The sequence below is a fragment of the Nicotiana tabacum genome, chromosome 14 (assembly GCF_000715075.1).
Source record: "Nicotiana tabacum cultivar K326 chromosome 14, ASM71507v2, whole genome shotgun sequence".
Lineage (NCBI taxonomy): Eukaryota > Viridiplantae > Streptophyta > Magnoliopsida > Solanales > Solanaceae > Nicotiana > Nicotiana tabacum.
In genome coordinates this window covers 48,902,411-48,922,288 of record NC_134093.1, presented here as the reverse complement: position 1 = coordinate 48,922,288, position 19,878 = coordinate 48,902,411, and the positions used below count along the sequence as shown (strand labels likewise).

The 19,878-nt window shown below is 34.5% G+C and overlaps 2 protein-coding genes across 10 annotated transcripts; both read right to left on the bottom strand.

The window, feature by feature from the left end:
* Window positions 1-1,567: 1,567 nt before the first annotated feature.
* LOC107759757 (serine/threonine-protein kinase 52) lies at window positions 1,568-6,731 on the bottom strand. Of its 8 annotated transcripts, none has more exons than XM_016577758.2 (7): window positions 6,654-6,731; window positions 5,491-5,911; window positions 3,775-3,896; window positions 3,440-3,645; window positions 3,160-3,334; window positions 2,825-2,959; window positions 1,568-2,011 (listed from the first exon to the last, which is right to left on the bottom strand). In XM_016577758.2, the coding sequence occupies exons 2-7, from the start codon at window positions 5,861-5,863 to the stop codon at window positions 1,805-1,807; spliced, it is 1,218 nt and encodes a 405-aa protein (XP_016433244.1). In that variant the 5' UTR covers window positions 5,864-5,911; window positions 6,654-6,731; the 3' UTR covers window positions 1,568-1,804. The 8 variants fall into 8 exon arrangements, with proteins under 8 accessions (XP_016433244.1, XP_016433243.1, XP_075085662.1 ...); XM_016577757.2 differs by lacking the exon at window positions 6,654-6,731 and adding an exon at window positions 6,405-6,644; XM_075229561.1 differs by lacking the exon at window positions 6,654-6,731 and adding an exon at window positions 6,254-6,631 and having other exon boundaries at window positions 5,491-5,906.
* An 8,621-nt stretch (window positions 6,732-15,352) lies between these two features.
* Window positions 15,353-19,048, bottom strand: LOC107759756 (protein XRI1-like). Of its 2 annotated transcripts, none has more exons than XM_016577756.2 (9): window positions 18,844-19,048; window positions 18,004-18,056; window positions 17,797-17,910; window positions 17,031-17,170; window positions 16,564-16,627; window positions 16,373-16,475; window positions 16,252-16,283; window positions 16,075-16,158; window positions 15,353-15,962 (listed from the first exon to the last, which is right to left on the bottom strand). In XM_016577756.2, exons 1-9 carry the CDS (start codon window positions 18,861-18,863, stop codon window positions 15,688-15,690), a joined length of 885 nt encoding a protein of 294 aa, XP_016433242.1. In that variant the 5' UTR covers window positions 18,864-19,048; the 3' UTR covers window positions 15,353-15,687. The 2 variants fall into 2 exon arrangements, with proteins under 2 accessions (XP_016433242.1, XP_075085660.1); XM_075229559.1 differs by lacking the exon at window positions 18,844-19,048 and adding an exon at window positions 18,538-18,617.
* Window positions 19,049-19,878: the final 830 nt, after the last annotated feature.

Below are 19,878 nucleotides of genomic sequence, written 5' to 3'. Positions count from 1 at the left end.
GAGCATGAAATATAAAATACGGCCAACGTGCCAAGAATGATATTACATGTGGGCCACTAATGCCCATGAAACTGAGAAACGTGTATAAGATGTTGAAATAAGTTGTAAATCCTTTAAATAATAAACACTTTGGGAGTATGGTTAGTCACCGAGGAAGGGTAGGTTGAAATAGCCTAACCCCGAAACTACATTTGCCGGTATAGGAGTGAATTGTGATTATTCCCCTCATTTGTGATGTGATTGATGTGATGAGAATATTCCCCTTAATTGGGATGAGATGATTATTAGAAAAGGGTAATGTCGATTCACACGGCATTGTCGTGAGACGGCCTAGTCGGTCGGGTCGTGATCGGACGCCATGCCGCTCACATGGTGGTAATTGTGCCTGAAATTGTGATTGAGGTAATGATTGAAATCGTGATAGTGATTGTGATTGTGATTGATATCTTTGGGTGAGACGGCCTAGCCGATCGGATTTCGTGCTAATATCACAGTGGTACATCGGTGCTAAGATCTTCCAACCAAAAATAATAAAAATTTACTTGAAAACAATTCTTGCTCCTAACTTGATGTTTTCGTATTGTTTGAGGCTTCCACTAATTTTATGACTGTTCTTTCTTATATTGTTATCTGCTCTAATGAGAGGGTGTTTGGTCATACATACTAGCACTATTTCATATATATTAACGTACCTTTTGTCGGGGGCACTGCATCTTTAATGGATGCAGGTGGTTCCACAGCAGGCGGCGTTGATCAGTGATAGCAGTACACCCTCTTCTCAGCTGATTTGGTGAGCTCCACTTTATTTAGAGGTCTTCTGCCTTTTATTCCTCGTGTATTGTGTTTGAGGTATAGCCGGGACCTAGTTGTCGGTACTATCATAGTACTCCTTCGTATCTATTAAAGGCTCCGTAGACACAATGTGGGTTGTATATTGATGTTGGGAAAGTCAAACTAGTAATGTTGTATTTGTACCACTTGTTTCACTTCAACTATGAACGTGCATGTATTTTGAGACTTTAAAATGAAGTAACTAATGATAATGAATTGGTGTTGTTCACATGATCCTCGTTGTCTAATTAATGAAATGGTTCTTCTCTTTATTCATGAGTAAGTTCGGGTAGAAGGTATTATACAGGCTTGCTCGGCCGGGGTATCTCAGTTGAGCGCCGGTCGCGCTCCCCGAGTTCAGGGCGTGACAGAAAATATGCCACAACAAGAAGCATCATAATTTGTACTATTTTTATAAGAATACGGAGGGGAAAATGGCCATAGCATTGTCCCAAAATTATGAAATCTCATGTTCAACTTAACAGCAACCCAAAAAAACTCTGGTCTTACCATTGCCTCTTAGCACAACAAATCTTTAGGCAACTCTTTTAGGTATCCGAAATTAGTTCCTACATAGTAGTTCAAACAGAAGTCATAACTGGGAAATTCTTGACAATACCTAAAAGCAGGTACCTAAAAGATGTAGCCAAAAATATAGAAGTACAATTGCAGTCTGGTGAAAACTAATGGAGTCCTGACAAGTACATCCATATCAAGGCAGAGCAATGAAAGGTTCTCGTCAATAGGTTCATGCAAAGTATCCATAAACCAAGACAGACAGATAAATATCTTTGTGAAAAGATCAAACATAAAACCCTTGAACTTTTCACCAGCTATATTCATTCGCAAACAATTGGAAAAGAGTATCCAACATTCATGCTCAAAACCTTTCAAGCAATCCAATGAATTAACAGGACAGTTTTTCATCAATTTAACCAACCAACGGGGCTAAAGAAAAATATAGGAAGAGAGATTATGGACCCCTGGTAGGAGCAAAGCAGAAACAGCCACCAGCTTGGTCTTCAGGTATCATCCCTCCTCCTTTGCTCGTGTCAATTGCTTCCACCAATTTCACTACCTCATCCATTTCAGGTCGTTTGTCTGGATTCGCGTCCCAGCATTTCTTCATGATATGTGATAGAGAACTTGGACAACATCGCGGAATATCTGGTCGCAGATTCTGCAAAAATTGTGAATAATTTAGGACTGGATCGTCTTTTTTACCCATAAAAAAAAGGAAGATAACAGTTTCTAAATGAGCAGCATTAACTCATGATATAAGCAACGAGTGAACAAAGGTAAGTATGTGATCTAGTACTTAAGTGCATGACTACTCAAAGGCATAATAGTATCCAAGGTATTTTGTGTCAGCATGACATGGATCGAATAATAGCAAAGATAAACAACCTATCAACTCCTCAGTAAAGATATAGTGTTAGCCGTAATACTCTATAAGGTTGATTTGCATCGGAAAAGAGCTAGGCTTTACGACATCTATTTTCTCATCAGATTACTTAATATATGTGAATCAATGAATGCATACTTGATTACAAGTAAATTTCATATCTAATAAGAATATATAATAATATGATTAGCTTCAACAAGCGAGTCAATAAGAAACCGGTTGATACAAGTCAGAAAACTTAACAGAGTATAAACCAAATGTGAGAATATGCACAGCTGGCCCTTGCAAAGGGTGACAGGAATGGAGAAATTATTTTCTTGCACGTAAAATAGGAACTTATTCCTGGGTTTTATCCACATCGGATGGGTGCATAAGAGAAAAGCTACCTCCAAACTTTGTAGTGCAGTTGAAATAATTATACATCTACAGAAAAGGGAAGGGTGACTGCATTTATACGTTTTCACCCTTTAACATATAATGATGATTATATTTTTAATAGTAACTCATAGGAAGCAACGATGATTTAATTTCACAAGAACAAGCAAAATCATGGTGTGAATGACGGCATAAACTTCTAAACAGACAAACCTGTCTAACAACTGCAGAAGAAACTTCAGCAAAGCTTAGATCTGGATATGGGAGATCACAGCAATAAATTTCCCATAAGCAAATACCAAAGCTGTATACATCACATTTTCTGTTGTAGGGCTTGCCATCAAGTACCTACACAATACATTTAATCATAGTACAGATAAATTAGATTTGATGTGACATAGAAATTACATTAAAGCAAAAATAAGAGGGATTTTCTTGAAATATATCGCACGCTGCATGGAAGATAGGAAGAGGGTAGACAGGTGATGATATCATGCTGACATGATATGACAAAGCCAACCCAACAGCTCCAGTAAAAGTGGGAATACCTCTGGGGCCATGTACCCAAGGGTTCCAGTTTCCCCAGTCATGTCCTTGGGATTTTGTGCTTCAACTCGAGCAACTCCAAAATCAGCAATTTTTAGAGTTCTATTAGTATCTAACAACATGTTTTCAGCTTTCACATCACGATGTACAATCTTTTTTGAGTGCAAATAGCTCAGCCTGAACAATTTCAAGAAGAAAATAAACATAATTTTCTTTTGATACGTAAGATCAAATTAAACATAATTGGGCATAATTATCAATAAATATTAGATAGAAACTTACCCCCTGGACAGATCAAGAGCAAGCTGAATGACAATCTTAAAGGCTAGTTTCTTTTTCCTGTTTTTGTACAAGTAGTTCTTTAATGTTCCACCAGGGAGAAATTCCACAAGAACACAACAAGCCCGAGAAGGAAGGGTGGTATAACCCTCAGAAGGATTCTTCGAAGGGATCTTGAGATTTGAAGTTCCCATAGAAGCACCAACAAACTGAATAATCAAATAAAAGTTCGGAACATTGAGTTATTTAATTGAACGCTGCACGGCCACATGTTTATAGCAGGATACTAAAAATTAAAAGCTAAAAAGGGAGGAACCAATTCAGGAAAAAAGATATACTTTTGTAACATTTGGATGGTCAAGCTTGTGCCATACAGCAACCTCCTGCCGAAATGATGACCGCAGAGCAGCAGTTTCAGCAGCTGTGGCCATGCCATCCTCTCCCCAGTCCAACAGTTTCACTACACAAATAACATTACATAAGAAACTCTTACCGGTGGTTGATGAAATTCCTGAACACTTTGAGAATACCGTTGAATACTTTCATTAATTGGTAGCATTCCCTTTTCATGTAAACTTTATTCAACATACTGTTAGAAAATTTCTAGAGCTCACTGGGCTCAAGTTAGTGTAATCATGACTCTTTGAAGTGAATGATGTAATGTCATGACCAAATGTCTTCTTCATGTACTCCACTGAATTTGTCAAGAAGCAGAACTTTCTGCCCATCTTTAGACCAATTTCGTTTACAGTATTAATATTTCCATTATCACAAAGATGCCATTATAGTGCTCACAATTCACAAGAATGTTCAAATTCCGCTTTACTTTCCAAATTTACAGCTTGTAGCTATAAGACAAAGATTTTATATTGCACTATATAAATCTCTTTTTACTTTTTTGGGGGGTCAAGGGGAGCAAGCTGACTTAATCAAAAAATATATTTGGAAGATCTGTTTCATTGAAGCGCTGAAATATTATACCTTCCTTTGGAAGTGTGCATACTTTCGAGCCAAAAAAAAAAATCTAATTGACATATGCACATTTCAATTATAACTCTCTGTAGCAAATTGAAATACACAATTTTTTGATAAAGTCAGTAAATTGTACAATTAACAATTCCGCTCTAAGAAACTGCTGTAAATTTCATTGAAATACACAACTTCTTTGAAGAAGTTGGCTGCAAAAGTAGATAATTACTGGCCTAAATAGCTTAATTGAGGAAAAATCCCCTTATAAAATCCTCTAAATTCTTGATGCATTTAGTAAACTTTTAACAGGTCCATTGGCCTTGCCATTAAACCACTATTATGCATATATTTTCAGCCTGGACTCCGGTGAAGAAATAGGCCTTTCAGTAACAACACAATTCTTGATTGAAATAAGAGATTTACTTCTCCGTGTCTTCTTTCTTCAAGTGTTAAATGCTTATGCACAACCTGGAAAAGGAACATAAGCTCACCAAGCTGTGCTACTTTTTGCCTAACTGTCAACTGTATCTTATCCTAAAAGCAGTGTTTTAAGCAATTACACTATAAGGCAATAGTTAATTAATGCATATTGCAATGCCAATAATCCTTTTCAGTGCTTCAAACCCTGGCAGTAAATATCAATAAATCCATTTCAAAGGTCAATAGAACATCAACCAAGAAAACAAACTTTCATTATTAATGAACGCCATTTATTACAAAGAAAAGATAAGGGACCTTGACTTAATTTTCTGGACATCCAAATTTGTTACAGAAAGCTTTAAAGAGCATATGGTCAATAGCCATGTTAAAATTCACAGCAATCACTAAGATCAAATTCAGTACACATGCAGATGGTACCACTACAGTTCAATTACAAAAAAAACATAAAGCTCAACCTATTTTATCCGAATATTATTTATGTTTTGTTTTACTTGTTGGTATTAAAAGGGAATGTATGGTTCCAAAATATACACAACAATATCTACATAGAAATGATAAAGAGTCCAAACTCCCAATAGCATGCATCAATCAAGATTTGCATGAGACAAAACATATCCTGCTAGAAAGAGAGAAACTAATGTTACCTGCAACATCTTGATTGTCATAGGTACCGCGATAAACAGTACCATAGGTGCCCTTAGCTACAAGATACCTTATTTCCAACTTTAGAGGATCAATCTCCCATACTTCCTTGGGTCTATGATTGTTTTTCTCTAAGTTGCTCGACCAAACACGGCTCAAGTGCTTTTCCAATTGAACATCCAAGCTTTTCAGATCAATTTTGTCAGCCCTGAAAATCATATCTTTGCTACTTATGCTTCCAGGACTCTTTGCTTCCATATTGTTCTCACTAAGGATACCTACCCCTTTCAATTTCGACACAACTTCCCCTTCTTCTTCTTCATCATCATCCAACTTAAGGACCTTCTCTTCACCTTCCTCACTTTTCAAATCCATCTTTAAATTATTCGATTAATACACACACAGCTTCACGAAATTTCTGATCTGGAAAAACGGTTAATATCAGATAATAGATCCACAAAAGAGCTTCAAATAGCTGTAATAAAAATAAGGGTATCTCAATAAGCTAATGAGCATGCAAAATATGCTTTCCCAAGGCCAAAAGACATATCTAAAAAGGAAAGGAAGGAAACAATTAGAGAAACCAAACAAATAACAACTTCCCAGCCCCAATTCCAAATTCTTTTCAAACTCTAATTCCCTTCCAAATTTGACCAAATAATCAATCAAAAATATTGTTAAAAGGAAAGTAAGAACAATTCAAAGCAAATAAATTTTTTAAAAAAAAAAAAAAAAACTGACTTTTAAGCTCTTCAAAGACCCAACCTTTTGTTCATCGCCAACCATGCCATTGATTTTCACAAATAAGGACCATTTAAATTAAAAGAAAACAAAAAAGTAAACCCTAAGAAAACGACCCCAGAAAAATAAAATATAAAAAGTCAAGGACTAATTTTTGAGGGACAAAGAAGAATACCCAGAGTCTGAAATCAAAAACCCATATGCAGAAATAGATAATTTAGCCATAAACAAAGACAGACGCAAAGTTTGACCAACCCCTTTTTTCTCTGCTCTGAATTTTCTTTTCTTTTTATCTTTAAAGAAAAGGTCAAAGAATTTCCTCAAAAAAATGAAATTTGTGGGAGGAATTGTGAGAGAGAATAAGAAAAGAAGAAATGGAAGAAAGAGAGAAAAGGATGCCTATAAAAAAGGTTCCATCTTTTACCATTAACAATGTTTATGCGACAGCTTCAAGATACGAGAATAATTGTACTGTTTCCGTGCAAATCCTTCTAACGAAATTACCTGTAACACATTAATTCTTCTTTTTATATTAATAGAACTTTCGAATTGACCAAATTGTCCTCCTCGATTTCCTCTTTTTTCCGTTAACCATCCAAATTTCGACGTCTAAAATCTATTTAAGGAGAAACGCTTCTTATAAAATAAAATAAAAAATTCATTATCAAAACTCAATCTTCTATAACCTTTAGATTCTCTTTTATTTTTTTGGTAATACATTTTGGTTCTCTTTGGTGTAACATAAAGGAATTTACTCTACAGAATCATCTATTAGTATTTAATTACATTAAATCGTCACAAGAAAATTATTTTTATCATTTTAGGCAGACATCAATTTCTTTCAATGTAGCTAACTATGTATGCACTTATTGCAATTAATACTTACACAATGTGATCGATGTTTTTAATTATTAAACACATTATTCTCTGCTTTATCATCCACCTTATATTAATAGCAAATCTATTTCTAATTAAACCAAAAAAACTAGATAATCAAGAAAATGATTGTCCATTATAAATATTTTCTACTAAATGCATTGTGTATGTGTGTTGTGCTAAACACAGAGCTTTCGCCTTTTATGGTTCTTTTTTTTTCCCTTTTTTTTTTGTGTGTGGAAAAAAAGAAGTGGTTCTCAATCTTGGTTTTGTTGTTTTGTCTATATTTGATTGTCTTTTTCTATTTTTCGAATGGATTGCCTCGACTATGTTTCAGAGCAATCGAGATGTTTTAATAGTTGTCTATTGAAAAATCAGATTTCCTACATTAAATTACTCCGATTTGGAAATATGTTTTTTTCTTTTTTTGAAGTTGGAACAAGACCTAAACTTCATTAATTAGAAAAGAAATACTATATTGGATTAATTATTAGAATTGTTTAGAAAAAATACCGTTTATCCTCGGTAAGTATATATCAAAGAAAAAATTTAATTATCCTCTACATATAGAAGATTAAATCCATCACAGCATATAGAAGGATCAAATCCATAAAGAGGGCAACTTAAGGTGCAAAGGGACTTAAACGTCCACCTTAAGATTAGAAAATTAAAGTTACTTTTAAAGACAAACTTACGAAGAGGTCAACTTAAGATGCAAAGGGACTTCAACGTCCACCTTAAGATTGAAAAATTAGAAAACTTCAACTTGAAAACTTGGCGGACTTTACAGATTTTAACTTGAAGACCAACAAATTTGAAGATTTGACGGGCTTGAAAATTTGGTGGACTTTGATGCTTCAACTTGAAGAGCGGTGGACTTTTAAACTTCAACTTGAAAATTAACAGACTTGAAAATTCCAACTTGAAGCCTTGGAGGGCTTGAATATTTCAACTTGAAGACTTGGAGGGCTTGAATACTTCAAATTGAAGATCGGTGAATATGAAGACTGGTGAACTTGAAGACTTAGAGGGCTTAAATAATTCAACTTGAAGGCCGGCGAATGCTTGAATACTTCCACTTAAAGACCGAAGGACTTGCAAACTTCAATTTAAAAATTGTCAGACTCGAAGACACCAACTTAAAGACTTAGAGGGCTTAAACATTTCAACTTGAAGACTGGCGAGCTTGAAAATCGACGGACTTGAAGACTTGGAGGACTTGAATACTTTAAACTAAAGTTGTAGCAGCCAAGACGAATTCAACTTGAATTGGCATTAAAGACTTCAACTTGAAGATTTGGCCTTTTATTTAAAGACTACATCCATCCATCAGAGATGCTAATTTTCTATTGAGGCTTGCCCCTACTGAAACGTCAATCTTTGATAAGGCACGAAGTTCAACGAAAGAATGCATGTAATCCTGACTTTTTTAAGTTCCAATCTAGTGGATTATATTCCACCATGCTTCATTCGAATAACGATCGGGGCAATTGGTATCTTTTGAACTCATGCGACTCAACTTAGAATGAAACTCTAAGCTGCCCATGTACCTCGGTGAAGAGGATCAAGTCATACCGTAGTTCAGAATGGATGAGTTTTTTTTTCTTCTTTTTTTAATGTCCTAACTTTTTCTTAGGCCGCCTCTTTAAAGGTTTTCAACCTAACAGACTCTTTTTTTTTTGTGCCGTACATAGTTTATAATCTTGCGGGCCAAGACTAACATGCAGTTTATGCTCTTGCATTAAGAAGCATAGCGATTTGCAATTTAAGCTCGTATTTGGAAGAGCTTTGCAACTTGAAGATTTTTCTCAAACTTAAAGAGCTTCATGACATTCAGTTTAGGCTCGTGCGTCCAGGAGTATTGTAATTTAAAGATTTAGCTTACAATTCGAAATGCTTCATGACTTGAAGACTTGCTTAATTTTGAAGAGCTTTGCAACTTGAAGTTCTGCTCGAATTTGAAGAGCTTCGTGACTTGAAGATTTAGCTCAAAGTTGAAGAGCTTTGCAAGCTAAACACTTTGCTCAAATTTGGAGAGATTTACAAGTTGAAATTTTTTCTCGAATTTGAAGAGCTTTACATCTTGAAGTTTGGCTTGAATTTAAAAAGCTTTGTAACTTGAACTCTTTGCTCGACTTTGAAGAGCTTTCGACTTGAGTCTTTGCTTGAATTTGAAGTACTTTGCAACTTGAACACTTTGCTCAAATTTGAAGAGCTTTACAATTTGAAGACTTTGCTCGAATTTGAAGAGCTTTACGTCTTGAAGTTTGGCTTGAATTTAAAAAGCTTTGCAACTTGAAGTCTTTACTCGACTTCGAAGAGCTTTTGACTTGAGTCTTTGCTCGAATTTGAAGAATTTTGCAACTTGAATACTTTGCTCGAATTTAAAGACCTTTACAACTTGAAGATTTTGCTCTAATTTGAAAAGCTTTACGTCTTAAAGATTTATTTCAAAATTGGGGAGCTTCGTGACATACAATATATACTCATGTGCTAAGAAGCATTATAACTTGTAGTTTAGGCTCATGTATTGAGGAGCATTCTCGTACGTTAAGGATCTACGACTTGCAGTTTAGGCTCGTATGTTAAGGAGCATTATAACTTGCAGTTTAGGCTCGTGCGTTGAGGAGCATTATAACTTGCAGTTTAGGCCCGTGCGTTAAGGAGCGTTATAACTTGCAGTTTAGGCTCATGCGTTAAGGAGCATAGTGACATGCATAGACTCTTCAGTTTTATTTTCGAATGAAAACTTACCCCCATCCTCGCCTTCTTGTTCTTCTTCTTTGTCGTAAGGCTCAAAGACAGGTAGCCCTTGGTCGGCACTTATGGCCATAATTAGTTTCATATCATGAGCACGAGTTGCTAGTTCTTCAAATATTTTGGGCTTTATGCCTTGTAAGATATAGGAAGACCCCAATGCATGCCTTGAATGTACATTTCGATGCTAGAAGTTTTACTAAGGCGATCTTTGCAGTTGAGGCTTAAGCTCCTCCAGCGATTGATCAAGTCAATAACTAGTTCATCCCTTTGTTGATGAGCGTTTATAAGTTCGATCATGCTTACAATGCGTCTTGTGCTATAAAAACGATTAAGAAACTCATGCTCTAACTGTTCCCAACTATCGATGGATCCAGCTTCGAGATCTGTGTACTAATTAAATGCATTACCTTTGAGAGATCGAACAAACTGTTTGACAAGATAATCGTCGTACGTTTCAGCATTGTTGCAAGTTTCGACAAAGTGCTCTACATGTTGTTTCGGGTTTCCCTTGCCATCGAATTATTGCAACTTAGGAGGTTGATAACCAGCATGTATATTCAAGTTATCAATTCTTTGCATATACGGCTTTGCATATGTGAGAGATAATTTGGACGACGACTCAGGTTTATCTTTGATAGCTTCCATGACGAAGTCCTTCAATTTCTCAACAGGAATTAGACCTTCAGCGGAGACTTGGATCTCCTTAGTTGTCGTTGCTTGCTTTTCGGAGGAATCCTATTTCTCTTGTAACCTTTGAAGATTTAAAGGTGTTTGTATGGATTCTCCTTCTACTATGCTATCTAACTTATTTGTTAAATTGGAAAGTTTAGCATCTTGATCTTGCACGCGCTTTGATAAGTCTTCAACTACTTTCATCAAATTTGCGAGTTGTTCTTCTACGGTAGAAACTTCAACAATCATTGCTTGCATGATGTCCGTAGAGGATGAAGAATGAAATAGATCATTATTAGGATAGAGCTTGGAGGTCGCATTAATGGAGACTAAAGTAGATCCAACGCTCAAGTCATCATCATAAGCTTGCATGAAAGGTTTCTCAGACTTAGATAAACTAAGTTGGGCAAGAACCTTTTCGATCCTTTTGGCGACATCATTCCCTTTTTGGGTCGTGCTTATAGAGGATCTTGCTCCTTTTGAAGATGAAGATCCGAAAATAGGGGTTGACGTGGACGACACTTGGAGTGTTTGTTGTCCTAAAGATCTTGCTTTGCTCCTTGTAACTGGCCCAAAACTTCCAAAGGTAACATCGAGGACGCTTTCCACATTAGCATAGAACTTGGAATTAGCAACCTCACTGAAAGTTGATCTGGAGGTAATTTTCTGTGAAGCCATTTCGATGTTCTTGAACTTTGGTGATTGAAAAGTTAAGATGAAAGGTAGAGATTGTCCCACTGGGCGTGCCAGAATTTATAGACAATAAATTGCGTCGAGAAAATAAAATTAAGACCGAAAGATATTGCAACAATCGTAGTATTTGATTTCAAGTAATATGAGTGTACAATCTATATGCTTCCTCTTATTCTACTTTTCCAATATAAATTCAAGGGCATTCGAGTTTGATCTTGAATCTATATTTATTGCCACGGACGATGATCTTGGATTCAACTAGCAAGAACTTTGATTTGAACTTGTACTCCTTGAATCTTGATTTTTTCTTCGTTCTTGAGCTTGAACTTGATTTGTACTTCGTTCTTGAACTTGATTTGTTCTTCGTTCTTGAGCTTGAACTTGATTGCTTGAAGCTTGAAACTTATGGAGGAATTTGCAGCGTTTGATCCACGAGCTCTTTCTTGCTTCTTGTTATAACTTCTGGTGTCTTTTCTGGGTTATGAAGACCCTTATTTATAGTTGCGGAAGGGAAGAGTTATGATAAGAACAAACTCTTTCTGACCAATCAAATTAAAGTGTGATAAGGCCGCATTTGATTAGTCAGAACATGTCACTTGCATACGTGGCGCAGTTTCATTGGTCCTTTAATTTGACTTGGCATAACTTGTCATTTTGACGTGTGGCACAATCCTATTGGCTCTTCCATTTGACTTGGCGTGCCACGTCATTTGACGCGTGACACCAAACTGGGTCTCTAGGACGATGACATCTTGGGCTTAATGAACTGGACTCATCACTTTAGCCCAATTAAATGGGCTAGCCCAATGGATTAAGACTTATTTATTTAATCCATATATATTGGATTTGAATAATTAATCCAAATATATTAGCCCATAATATTTATTTGGACCGAATTATATTTAATTGAGATTAAATCAAAATTTCATATGGGTTTAAATTCAATAAAATTTTGACTAACTACAATGTCATTGAAAGGTCTCCGCCAAACAAAAGATCTAATTTAGATATACTCAAATTGTACAAAAAAGAAAGATTTATTTGTAGTCTTAATTTCCACTCACTTATTAACATGACTGCCATTCTGAACATATTATGTTTTAGTATAATCAAGTGCTCTTCAACCTAAAATTTTGGTAGAAAGGATATCATAGTATTTATCTATTTCTGAATTAAAACTTTTCCGGTAGAATAATTCTATGCCAACCTATATTAGCTTCATCCACTTGAATTTATGAACGGCAAAGGACCAAATATACCATACTATTTTCGAAAATGGTCTAAGAATACCCTTCGTTATACTATTGGGTTATCTATACCCATGCAGTCATACTTTGGGTTCACATATACCCCTCATTTAAACGGAGGGACACGTGTCATCGTCATGTTAGTCAATTCTAAATATCTCCTAATTAATTAAAAAGACTCATTACCCATACCCGAAAAAATAAAATAAAAATTATAAAAATGGAAAAAACTAAAAATAATTTTTTACTAAAAACTGAAAAAAATAAAAATATTTTTTTTCCAGTTTTTACAAAAAAAAGTGCTTTAAAAAAACTGAAAAATATTTTCTAAAATAATATTTTTGTAAAAATTGAAAAAAAACTGAAAAGCAATTAAAAATTAAAAAAAAACTGAAATATTTTTAACTAAAAACTGGAAAAAAAAATTATTTTTTTAGTTTTTACAAAAATATTGCTTTAGAAAGTTGCTTTATTTTTTTTTATCAGTTTTTACAAAACTATTGTTTTAGAAAATATTTTTCAGCTTTTTTTTAAGCAGTTTTTTTGTAAAAACTGGAAAAAAAATATTTTCGTTTTTTTAGTTTTTAGTAAAAACAATTTCAGTTTTTTTCAGTTTTTACAAAAAAAATTGATTTTCAGCTTTTTTTCAGTTTTTACAAAAATATTGTTTTAGAAAATATTTTTCAGTTTTTTCTAAAGCAGCTTTTTTGTAAAAACTGAAAAAAAAATATTTTCTCTTTTTTCAGTTTTTAATAAATATAATTTCAGTTCTTTCCAGTTTTTACAAAAAAAAACTGCTTTAAAAAATTATTTTACGGGTATGTATAATGAGTCTTTTTAATTAATTTGGAGATATTTAGAATTGACTAACGGGACGATGACACGTGTCTCTTCGTTTAAATAAGGGGTATATTTGAACTCAAAGTATGACTGCAGGAGTATGATAATTCAATAGAATAACAAGAGGTATTCTTAAACCATTTTCGAAAGTAGAGAGGTATATTTAGCCCTTTGCCTATTTATGAATGAAAAGAATCATATAATGTGATAAAGTGCGTAAACGGTTACTCAAATATCGTATAAACATTTGACTTCCTGAAGCTGTCGGATGAATTGGTGTTTTCATCTCGTAAGGCAGTGGGAATACAAAAATAACCAAGTGAATATTTTATGAATTTATTAATTTTAATAGCATTTTAGCTCTAAAAGGCCTAAATTGGCATTATTTTTCATTATTTCTTGTACTTGATGAATTCCTATTAGATGCCATGAATATCTAAATAGTTTAAAAAAAAAAGAAAAAGACAGTAGAATAAAGCAACCACATCGAGTTGAACAAATTCTTATGTTGGAGATTAGTGCAACAAAATATTTGGGAATTGGAGCATGTCTCTAACGGTTATTAGGGGGCGAATTTTTAATTCGCAAATTTTCGGAGTGATGGGTAGCAATAGGTTTTTCCTCTAAAATTTGGATGATTGTACAGGCTGATTAGTTAGTGCTACAAAAACACAAAAAGATAGTTTATTTTGTGCAATGAAAATAAAAATAAAAATAAAAAGAGATATAATACGTATGTTTTTTTTTTAGTAGACAGGATCTAAGTTGTATCAACATGAGTAGCTTTTAAGCACCTCAACAAGCTACAAGGAGGTTTTTAGGCCTCGAAACACTGAATGCACTTGCTAAGTGGTGTCAAATGGACGAGTTGAGCAGGTTTTGGAATGACTAAAATAGGCTAAATCAATAAATAGGCAGGTTATTTACGTAAAAATAGTACGGGCTAACTAGTTTTTAGACTGATAATTCAAAAATAACCAGCATTTGCAAAGTCATTGAAAAATAGTCACTATTTTGCTGCAACACGGACCGGTCCAGCATAATATATTGGAGATTGGTGCACCTGTGTATGAACTTCCAGCATATTATGCTGGAACTCCAACACGCGAAAAGTTCCAGCATAACATACTGGAGATTGGAGCACCTGTGTACGAACTTCCAGCATATTATGCTGGACCGGTGTATTATACTAGAACTCTAGTATATTATGCTGGAATATTTTTCGGATTTTTAACAGTGTTTTCGTTCAGATTTATCTTTAAATGAAAAGTGGCTAAATTTCGATTATTTTTGAAACTGTGGCTATTTTTCAATTACCACTTGTAAATCTAGCTATATTTTAATTTCTCCTGTCATTCACCCACCAAAATTACCTAGCACGATCAAGATGGACTAAAATTTGGGTCATGACCCAACCCGCCCAAATTCTTACCAAGCTTTAATTAATGTGCATTTTTCATATGAATTGTATAATTTCTAAATAAGACTTTTTTCTTTTGTTATGATCATATATAATATATCAAACAAAAAAGAATTGTTTCGAAAATATTTTGAAAAAGTTACCCAGGGATTAATTTGGGTTAAAAATGAGCTCAACTTTAAATAGATTGAGATGAGTTGAGTCAAAATGGACTGAGTTCAATAAATGGGTGGGTCAATAACTAACCCAACTTTGGATGGATCGGGCAGGTCATTTGGACTTGGGCCAAATTTTACAGCCCTATATCCAGCTAAACAAAGTTCAAGCAGCTTACAGTAATCTCTAAGTTAAAAAACTATTTCTATATCCAAACGTAATCTACAAGTTTGTTAATGAATTGACTAACTAAAATACACAAAAACAATTAAGTTGACCAGACGAGATCCAATGAAAAATCATCTTGCAAATTAAATGGTTATAACATAAGATACAAAGGACCCATGCTATTTTTCTTTAGCTTATAACTGTTGTATACGCCTCAGCTGATTACAAACCAAAAGCCAGTTATGTCTTCTTCTCTTCAAATATATAAAAAGTTGCTCAAAGAAGCAAAACATGCTTCATAAACCATACTAGCAATTTGCTTTCTTTAAAGTGAAGATAATAATGTTCATTTAAAGATAGTCAAAATATGCTGGAGTTACAAAAGGCTTTTGCAGATGAATAAATTAGTGACGTCAATAAAAGTTTTGTACAGACTAATTGTAAGAGTATCTCCAGCAAACTGCAATAAAAGCATAGCATGCTGCAATAATTGAGTATGCATAAACGATATCATAATACGAGCTACAACGATGATATCAACCAGAAAGCGAGGCGAGGCGAGGCGAAGCACCTGAGGATATCCGTCTCCAAAAGAAATGGAGAAAACCCTCGCCTGCTTAAATTAATTATCCCTTTGTTCTCATAATAGTAATGCTGCCTTTTCCTCCTTCAGTAGGAATTGTGGTCTTCCCCACCACAGGCTTACCAGAGAAAGCCGACTTGGGGTATGCAACACAAGGATCTACACTATTTTGTGCTGTCTTTGCTTTTGGTGTGCGTATCCGCTGGTTTATGTCTTTCAGAGTCACATCTCCGTGTACACCACACGGTTTAACAAAAGAAAACGGATACACAACAGAGGAGGCAACTTTTGGAGGAGCCCGCATATATGATTTCCTACCTGGTGGGGTGAAGAACAAGTACACAAGTTTAGCACACATATGACACGGCTCAGAGATTCTTCTATAGTGAAGCAATATACTGTGATGAAATGTCATCCAAGAAGAACAAACCTTTGAAAACAACATTTTTACGAGTCTGCACAGGACGCTCTTGAACCACATTAGATTCACATTCAGGTGGAGTGTTGCAAATCTCTGCAAACAGAAACAAAAAGAAATAGAGATGATAACCTGCCAGCTTGATAAGGAAAATAAGCTACTAAATTCTAGACAAGACGTGTCACTAACCTGAAATATCAAGCTGAATATCAGGGGCTGCACTGTTTCCAAAAAATAGTTCATCAGATTGATGTGTTTTTTTCTTTCCAAAAAGAAAGATAGAAGTTCTTAGGCAAAACTAATAACATACATATCCTCAGGGCTCAAATGCATTTGAGAATCGTTAAAACAACTAGCAACCCATCCTTCGGATGACTGATCCAGCCCCTCATTACCAGATGAAGACATGCCCTCTGATAAAAAAATGAAATTAACATCTGAGAGCTCAGACATGAAATTAGTTGGTATCTGTTGAAGAACAGAAACGTACAAGGGACCAACCTGAAAATCCCGAAACCCACTGTGACATTTCGGAGATAAATTCCTCAACAGAATTTTCGGTCTCCTAAAACATGGAACAAAAACAAAGATCATTTAATCACTTTAAAAAAGTTACATGATTTGGAATGACAAAGTCCCATATCAGTTAATTTGTTCAAGTTTTTTTATAAGTCTTACTACAAGGGAAGAGTTAAATTCGGGGCATCTTAAGTAAAAATCAAACACAATGTAAATTATTTGGCAATCTTCTGAAAGTCAAGAATACTAGTTCTCATATCTGTTGTTTAATAACATGAATTTATAAGCCAGCCTACAGTGAGAATACAGACTTGATTATGTTCTGAGTGAACCCAAAAAGGGTTGTGACCAGAACAGGTCAATGAGTTTAAACGAGAGATCAAGACAAGTAAGATATCAATTGGCGCAACCCAAAGATGTGACAGTTTGAGGAATACATGAAAGCTGACCTGTGATTGTATAAATGATGATGATAGTTCCTCACTGCAAAGTGGTGCCTCTGATGCTTCTGATTCAAACTGTAGCATTCTGCGCCTTTTCACTTGTGAGGATGACTCATTGTATCTCTGGGATTCCTTGTCATTGTTTTCTGTAAGCACAAAAGTGAGATACAGAAAATATCACCATTGTAAATTAAGACATACTAACAATGTCAGAAAGCACCCAATGTCATGATTTGGATGTAAAGGCTGTTAAAGTATCCTCTGGCCAGAAGTATTTTGTGTGAAAGGACTTCAAGTAAAGCGGCCCAAAATTCCTTACCCCTTGTCATCTCTCAATTTCAGTTTTTTAACACCATAAAATTGCACCACTGTTGATTAAGGCATAAATAGGCCATAGTTTGCTCAGGGTTGGTGCACGGAAGTGCTTTGACACTTCATCCCGTGATAGTAATCATTTTAGCGATTACAACCTAACAGACCAGTTCAAACAAAGACTAATCACGAAGCCACCACTTTAAGCACTCCCGAAAATACATAAAATCAAGTCTAAATTCTAATATGGAACAAGCTATACGTAGATGCACGTTCATCCCGTAAGAAAGATTGAGTCAAACATCTTATATGATGGTTTTTAGATAGGCAAATGAAGATTAATTAATATGATTCTGAAACTAAGAATCAATTCAAATATTTGTAAATGAGAAGCAGAAAACGCTAAGTAAAAGAGGAGCTACAAGTACTTTATGAGAGCGATAATGCAGTATCATCTTACCATAGCCGTTAACATGGTAAGTCAAATCACCACAGGACTTGACTGGAGTATTTTCATCATCAAACATAAAGGAAATGTCTTCTTCATCTTTGCTCAACAAGCATTCAGATATATCTTTTCACATAGCAAAACACATTCATCATCAGCAAAAGTTGGACACAATATTATTCTTTACTAAACAGAAAGAACACAAAAAAGGGAGCTTACCAATATCAGGATCATCTCCAAGACCATAACTGTCACGCCATCTCCACATGTCACTGTATACAACAAAAGAATCTATTCAGTCCATTTATTTCTAGGAAAAACCAACATAGCATCTTAGTGTTAGAAAATCCACAAGGGATATGCCACATCGTACTCAATGGTTTAATGAGAGAGCAGTTATAGCAAAAAAGGACCCAAAATTAATATCCACAGAATACACAAACCAGAGTCACTAGCAAATGGCGTTAACGAATTTAGGAAATAAAGCAGTAAACAATTTAGCAGTGCAGCATCAGATCTACTTATTAGTAGAGCAATCTAAACAAGTATACCGTTTCTAGAAACACAGTGAAAAGCAACAACAAGGCATTACATTCATACAAACTACATTAGAAGTTAGGCATGATAGAAAAAACTTTTAAAGAAAATGGAAATATTGCAGGACCCCAAATCAATGTCCTATCACTCAAAGTACTGACAAGTGTATCCACATAATAACAAATCAGGGAAAAGAAGAAGAAGCAAGAACTATACCTAAATCCCAAACAAATTGGGTAGGCTCTATTACTGACCACGTTACTCCATTTAAATTTTTTTTTAAAACATTCTTACTGACCACATTACTCCATTATTTTATTTTATTTTTTTGAAAAACAGATAGCAAAAATATATAACTTCAATCTATTTCCCCAAACTGGTTCACTGTCAGTGAGTCCAAGATAAGCAAAACACATCTCCCATTTCAGCATTTCAGTTCTAAAAACCAAACCCCAACAACAAAAAAGGGCAAACAAATCTCCTAAAAATAACAGTCCAAGAAAAACAAGTAAAAGGAATGACCTTTCATTGTTGAAATTCATTTTCTTGTGTAAGTTCAACTGATTGTAAGACAGAGAAAAGGTCAAAAAAAGCAAAGGGGGGCAGAAAATGAATTGACTGGTTGCAAAATCTAAAACCCCCAATATCTCTCTTTATATATAGTATTAGTACGTATATAGTAGTTCTTTAGACCATTAAGAATAGCCGTTGAAACAGATCACACTGTAATAATATAATAAAAAGTGACTTGTTTTATATATGCGCTAACACTAGCTAGCAATAAAAGCGCTAGCAGTTTTGGCTGGACCATTAAAAAAGAAAAGGTTTTGACTACGTGTAAAGCAAACTGATGTTCGGGTCGGATCGGGTCAGAATTTATGGGCCTGCAAATTTTTGCTACACCACGTCATCGTGTAAAGTGTGACATGTCGGTCTTATAGGTTATCACTCACAATCACTGAGTTACTACTACTATTGTATGATATGACTTTTTTGGGTCAAAGTATTGAATACTGTGAATCTATCTTTTAAAAGTTTAAATTGTTATTGAATTAAATATTTTGTATATTATTTTAAAAAAAGTATGTGAAAATAGTTTAATGATAGCTTATGTTATAAGTTTAAGTGATTACGATAATTTTGACTAATCTAATCAACATTTAAATGAGATTTAGTATAGGGCAAACTAAATGAGATAAATGCAAAAAATATATGTATTTACAACAAAAAATAATGGTATATAAAACCTTACCTGTTTACGGGCAATGAATATATGATACATTTTTTTACATATTCTCTTTAACACTTAGTCATGGTTAAATGATATGAATTTTCACTTCAATTTATAAATTATTAAAGTTAATTAGTAGCTATGTGTAGGTAATTATAAGTATTTACCGTCGATTGACGTGCCCAAAGGCTCAACTAAACCGGGAAAATGACGTATAACATATTTGGTCAAACTTCTAAAATTAACTTATTTTTAAAAGTATTTTTTCAAAAAAGCATTTATGATGAAACCGTTTGTATTTGACTAATTAATTTGAAAAATATTTT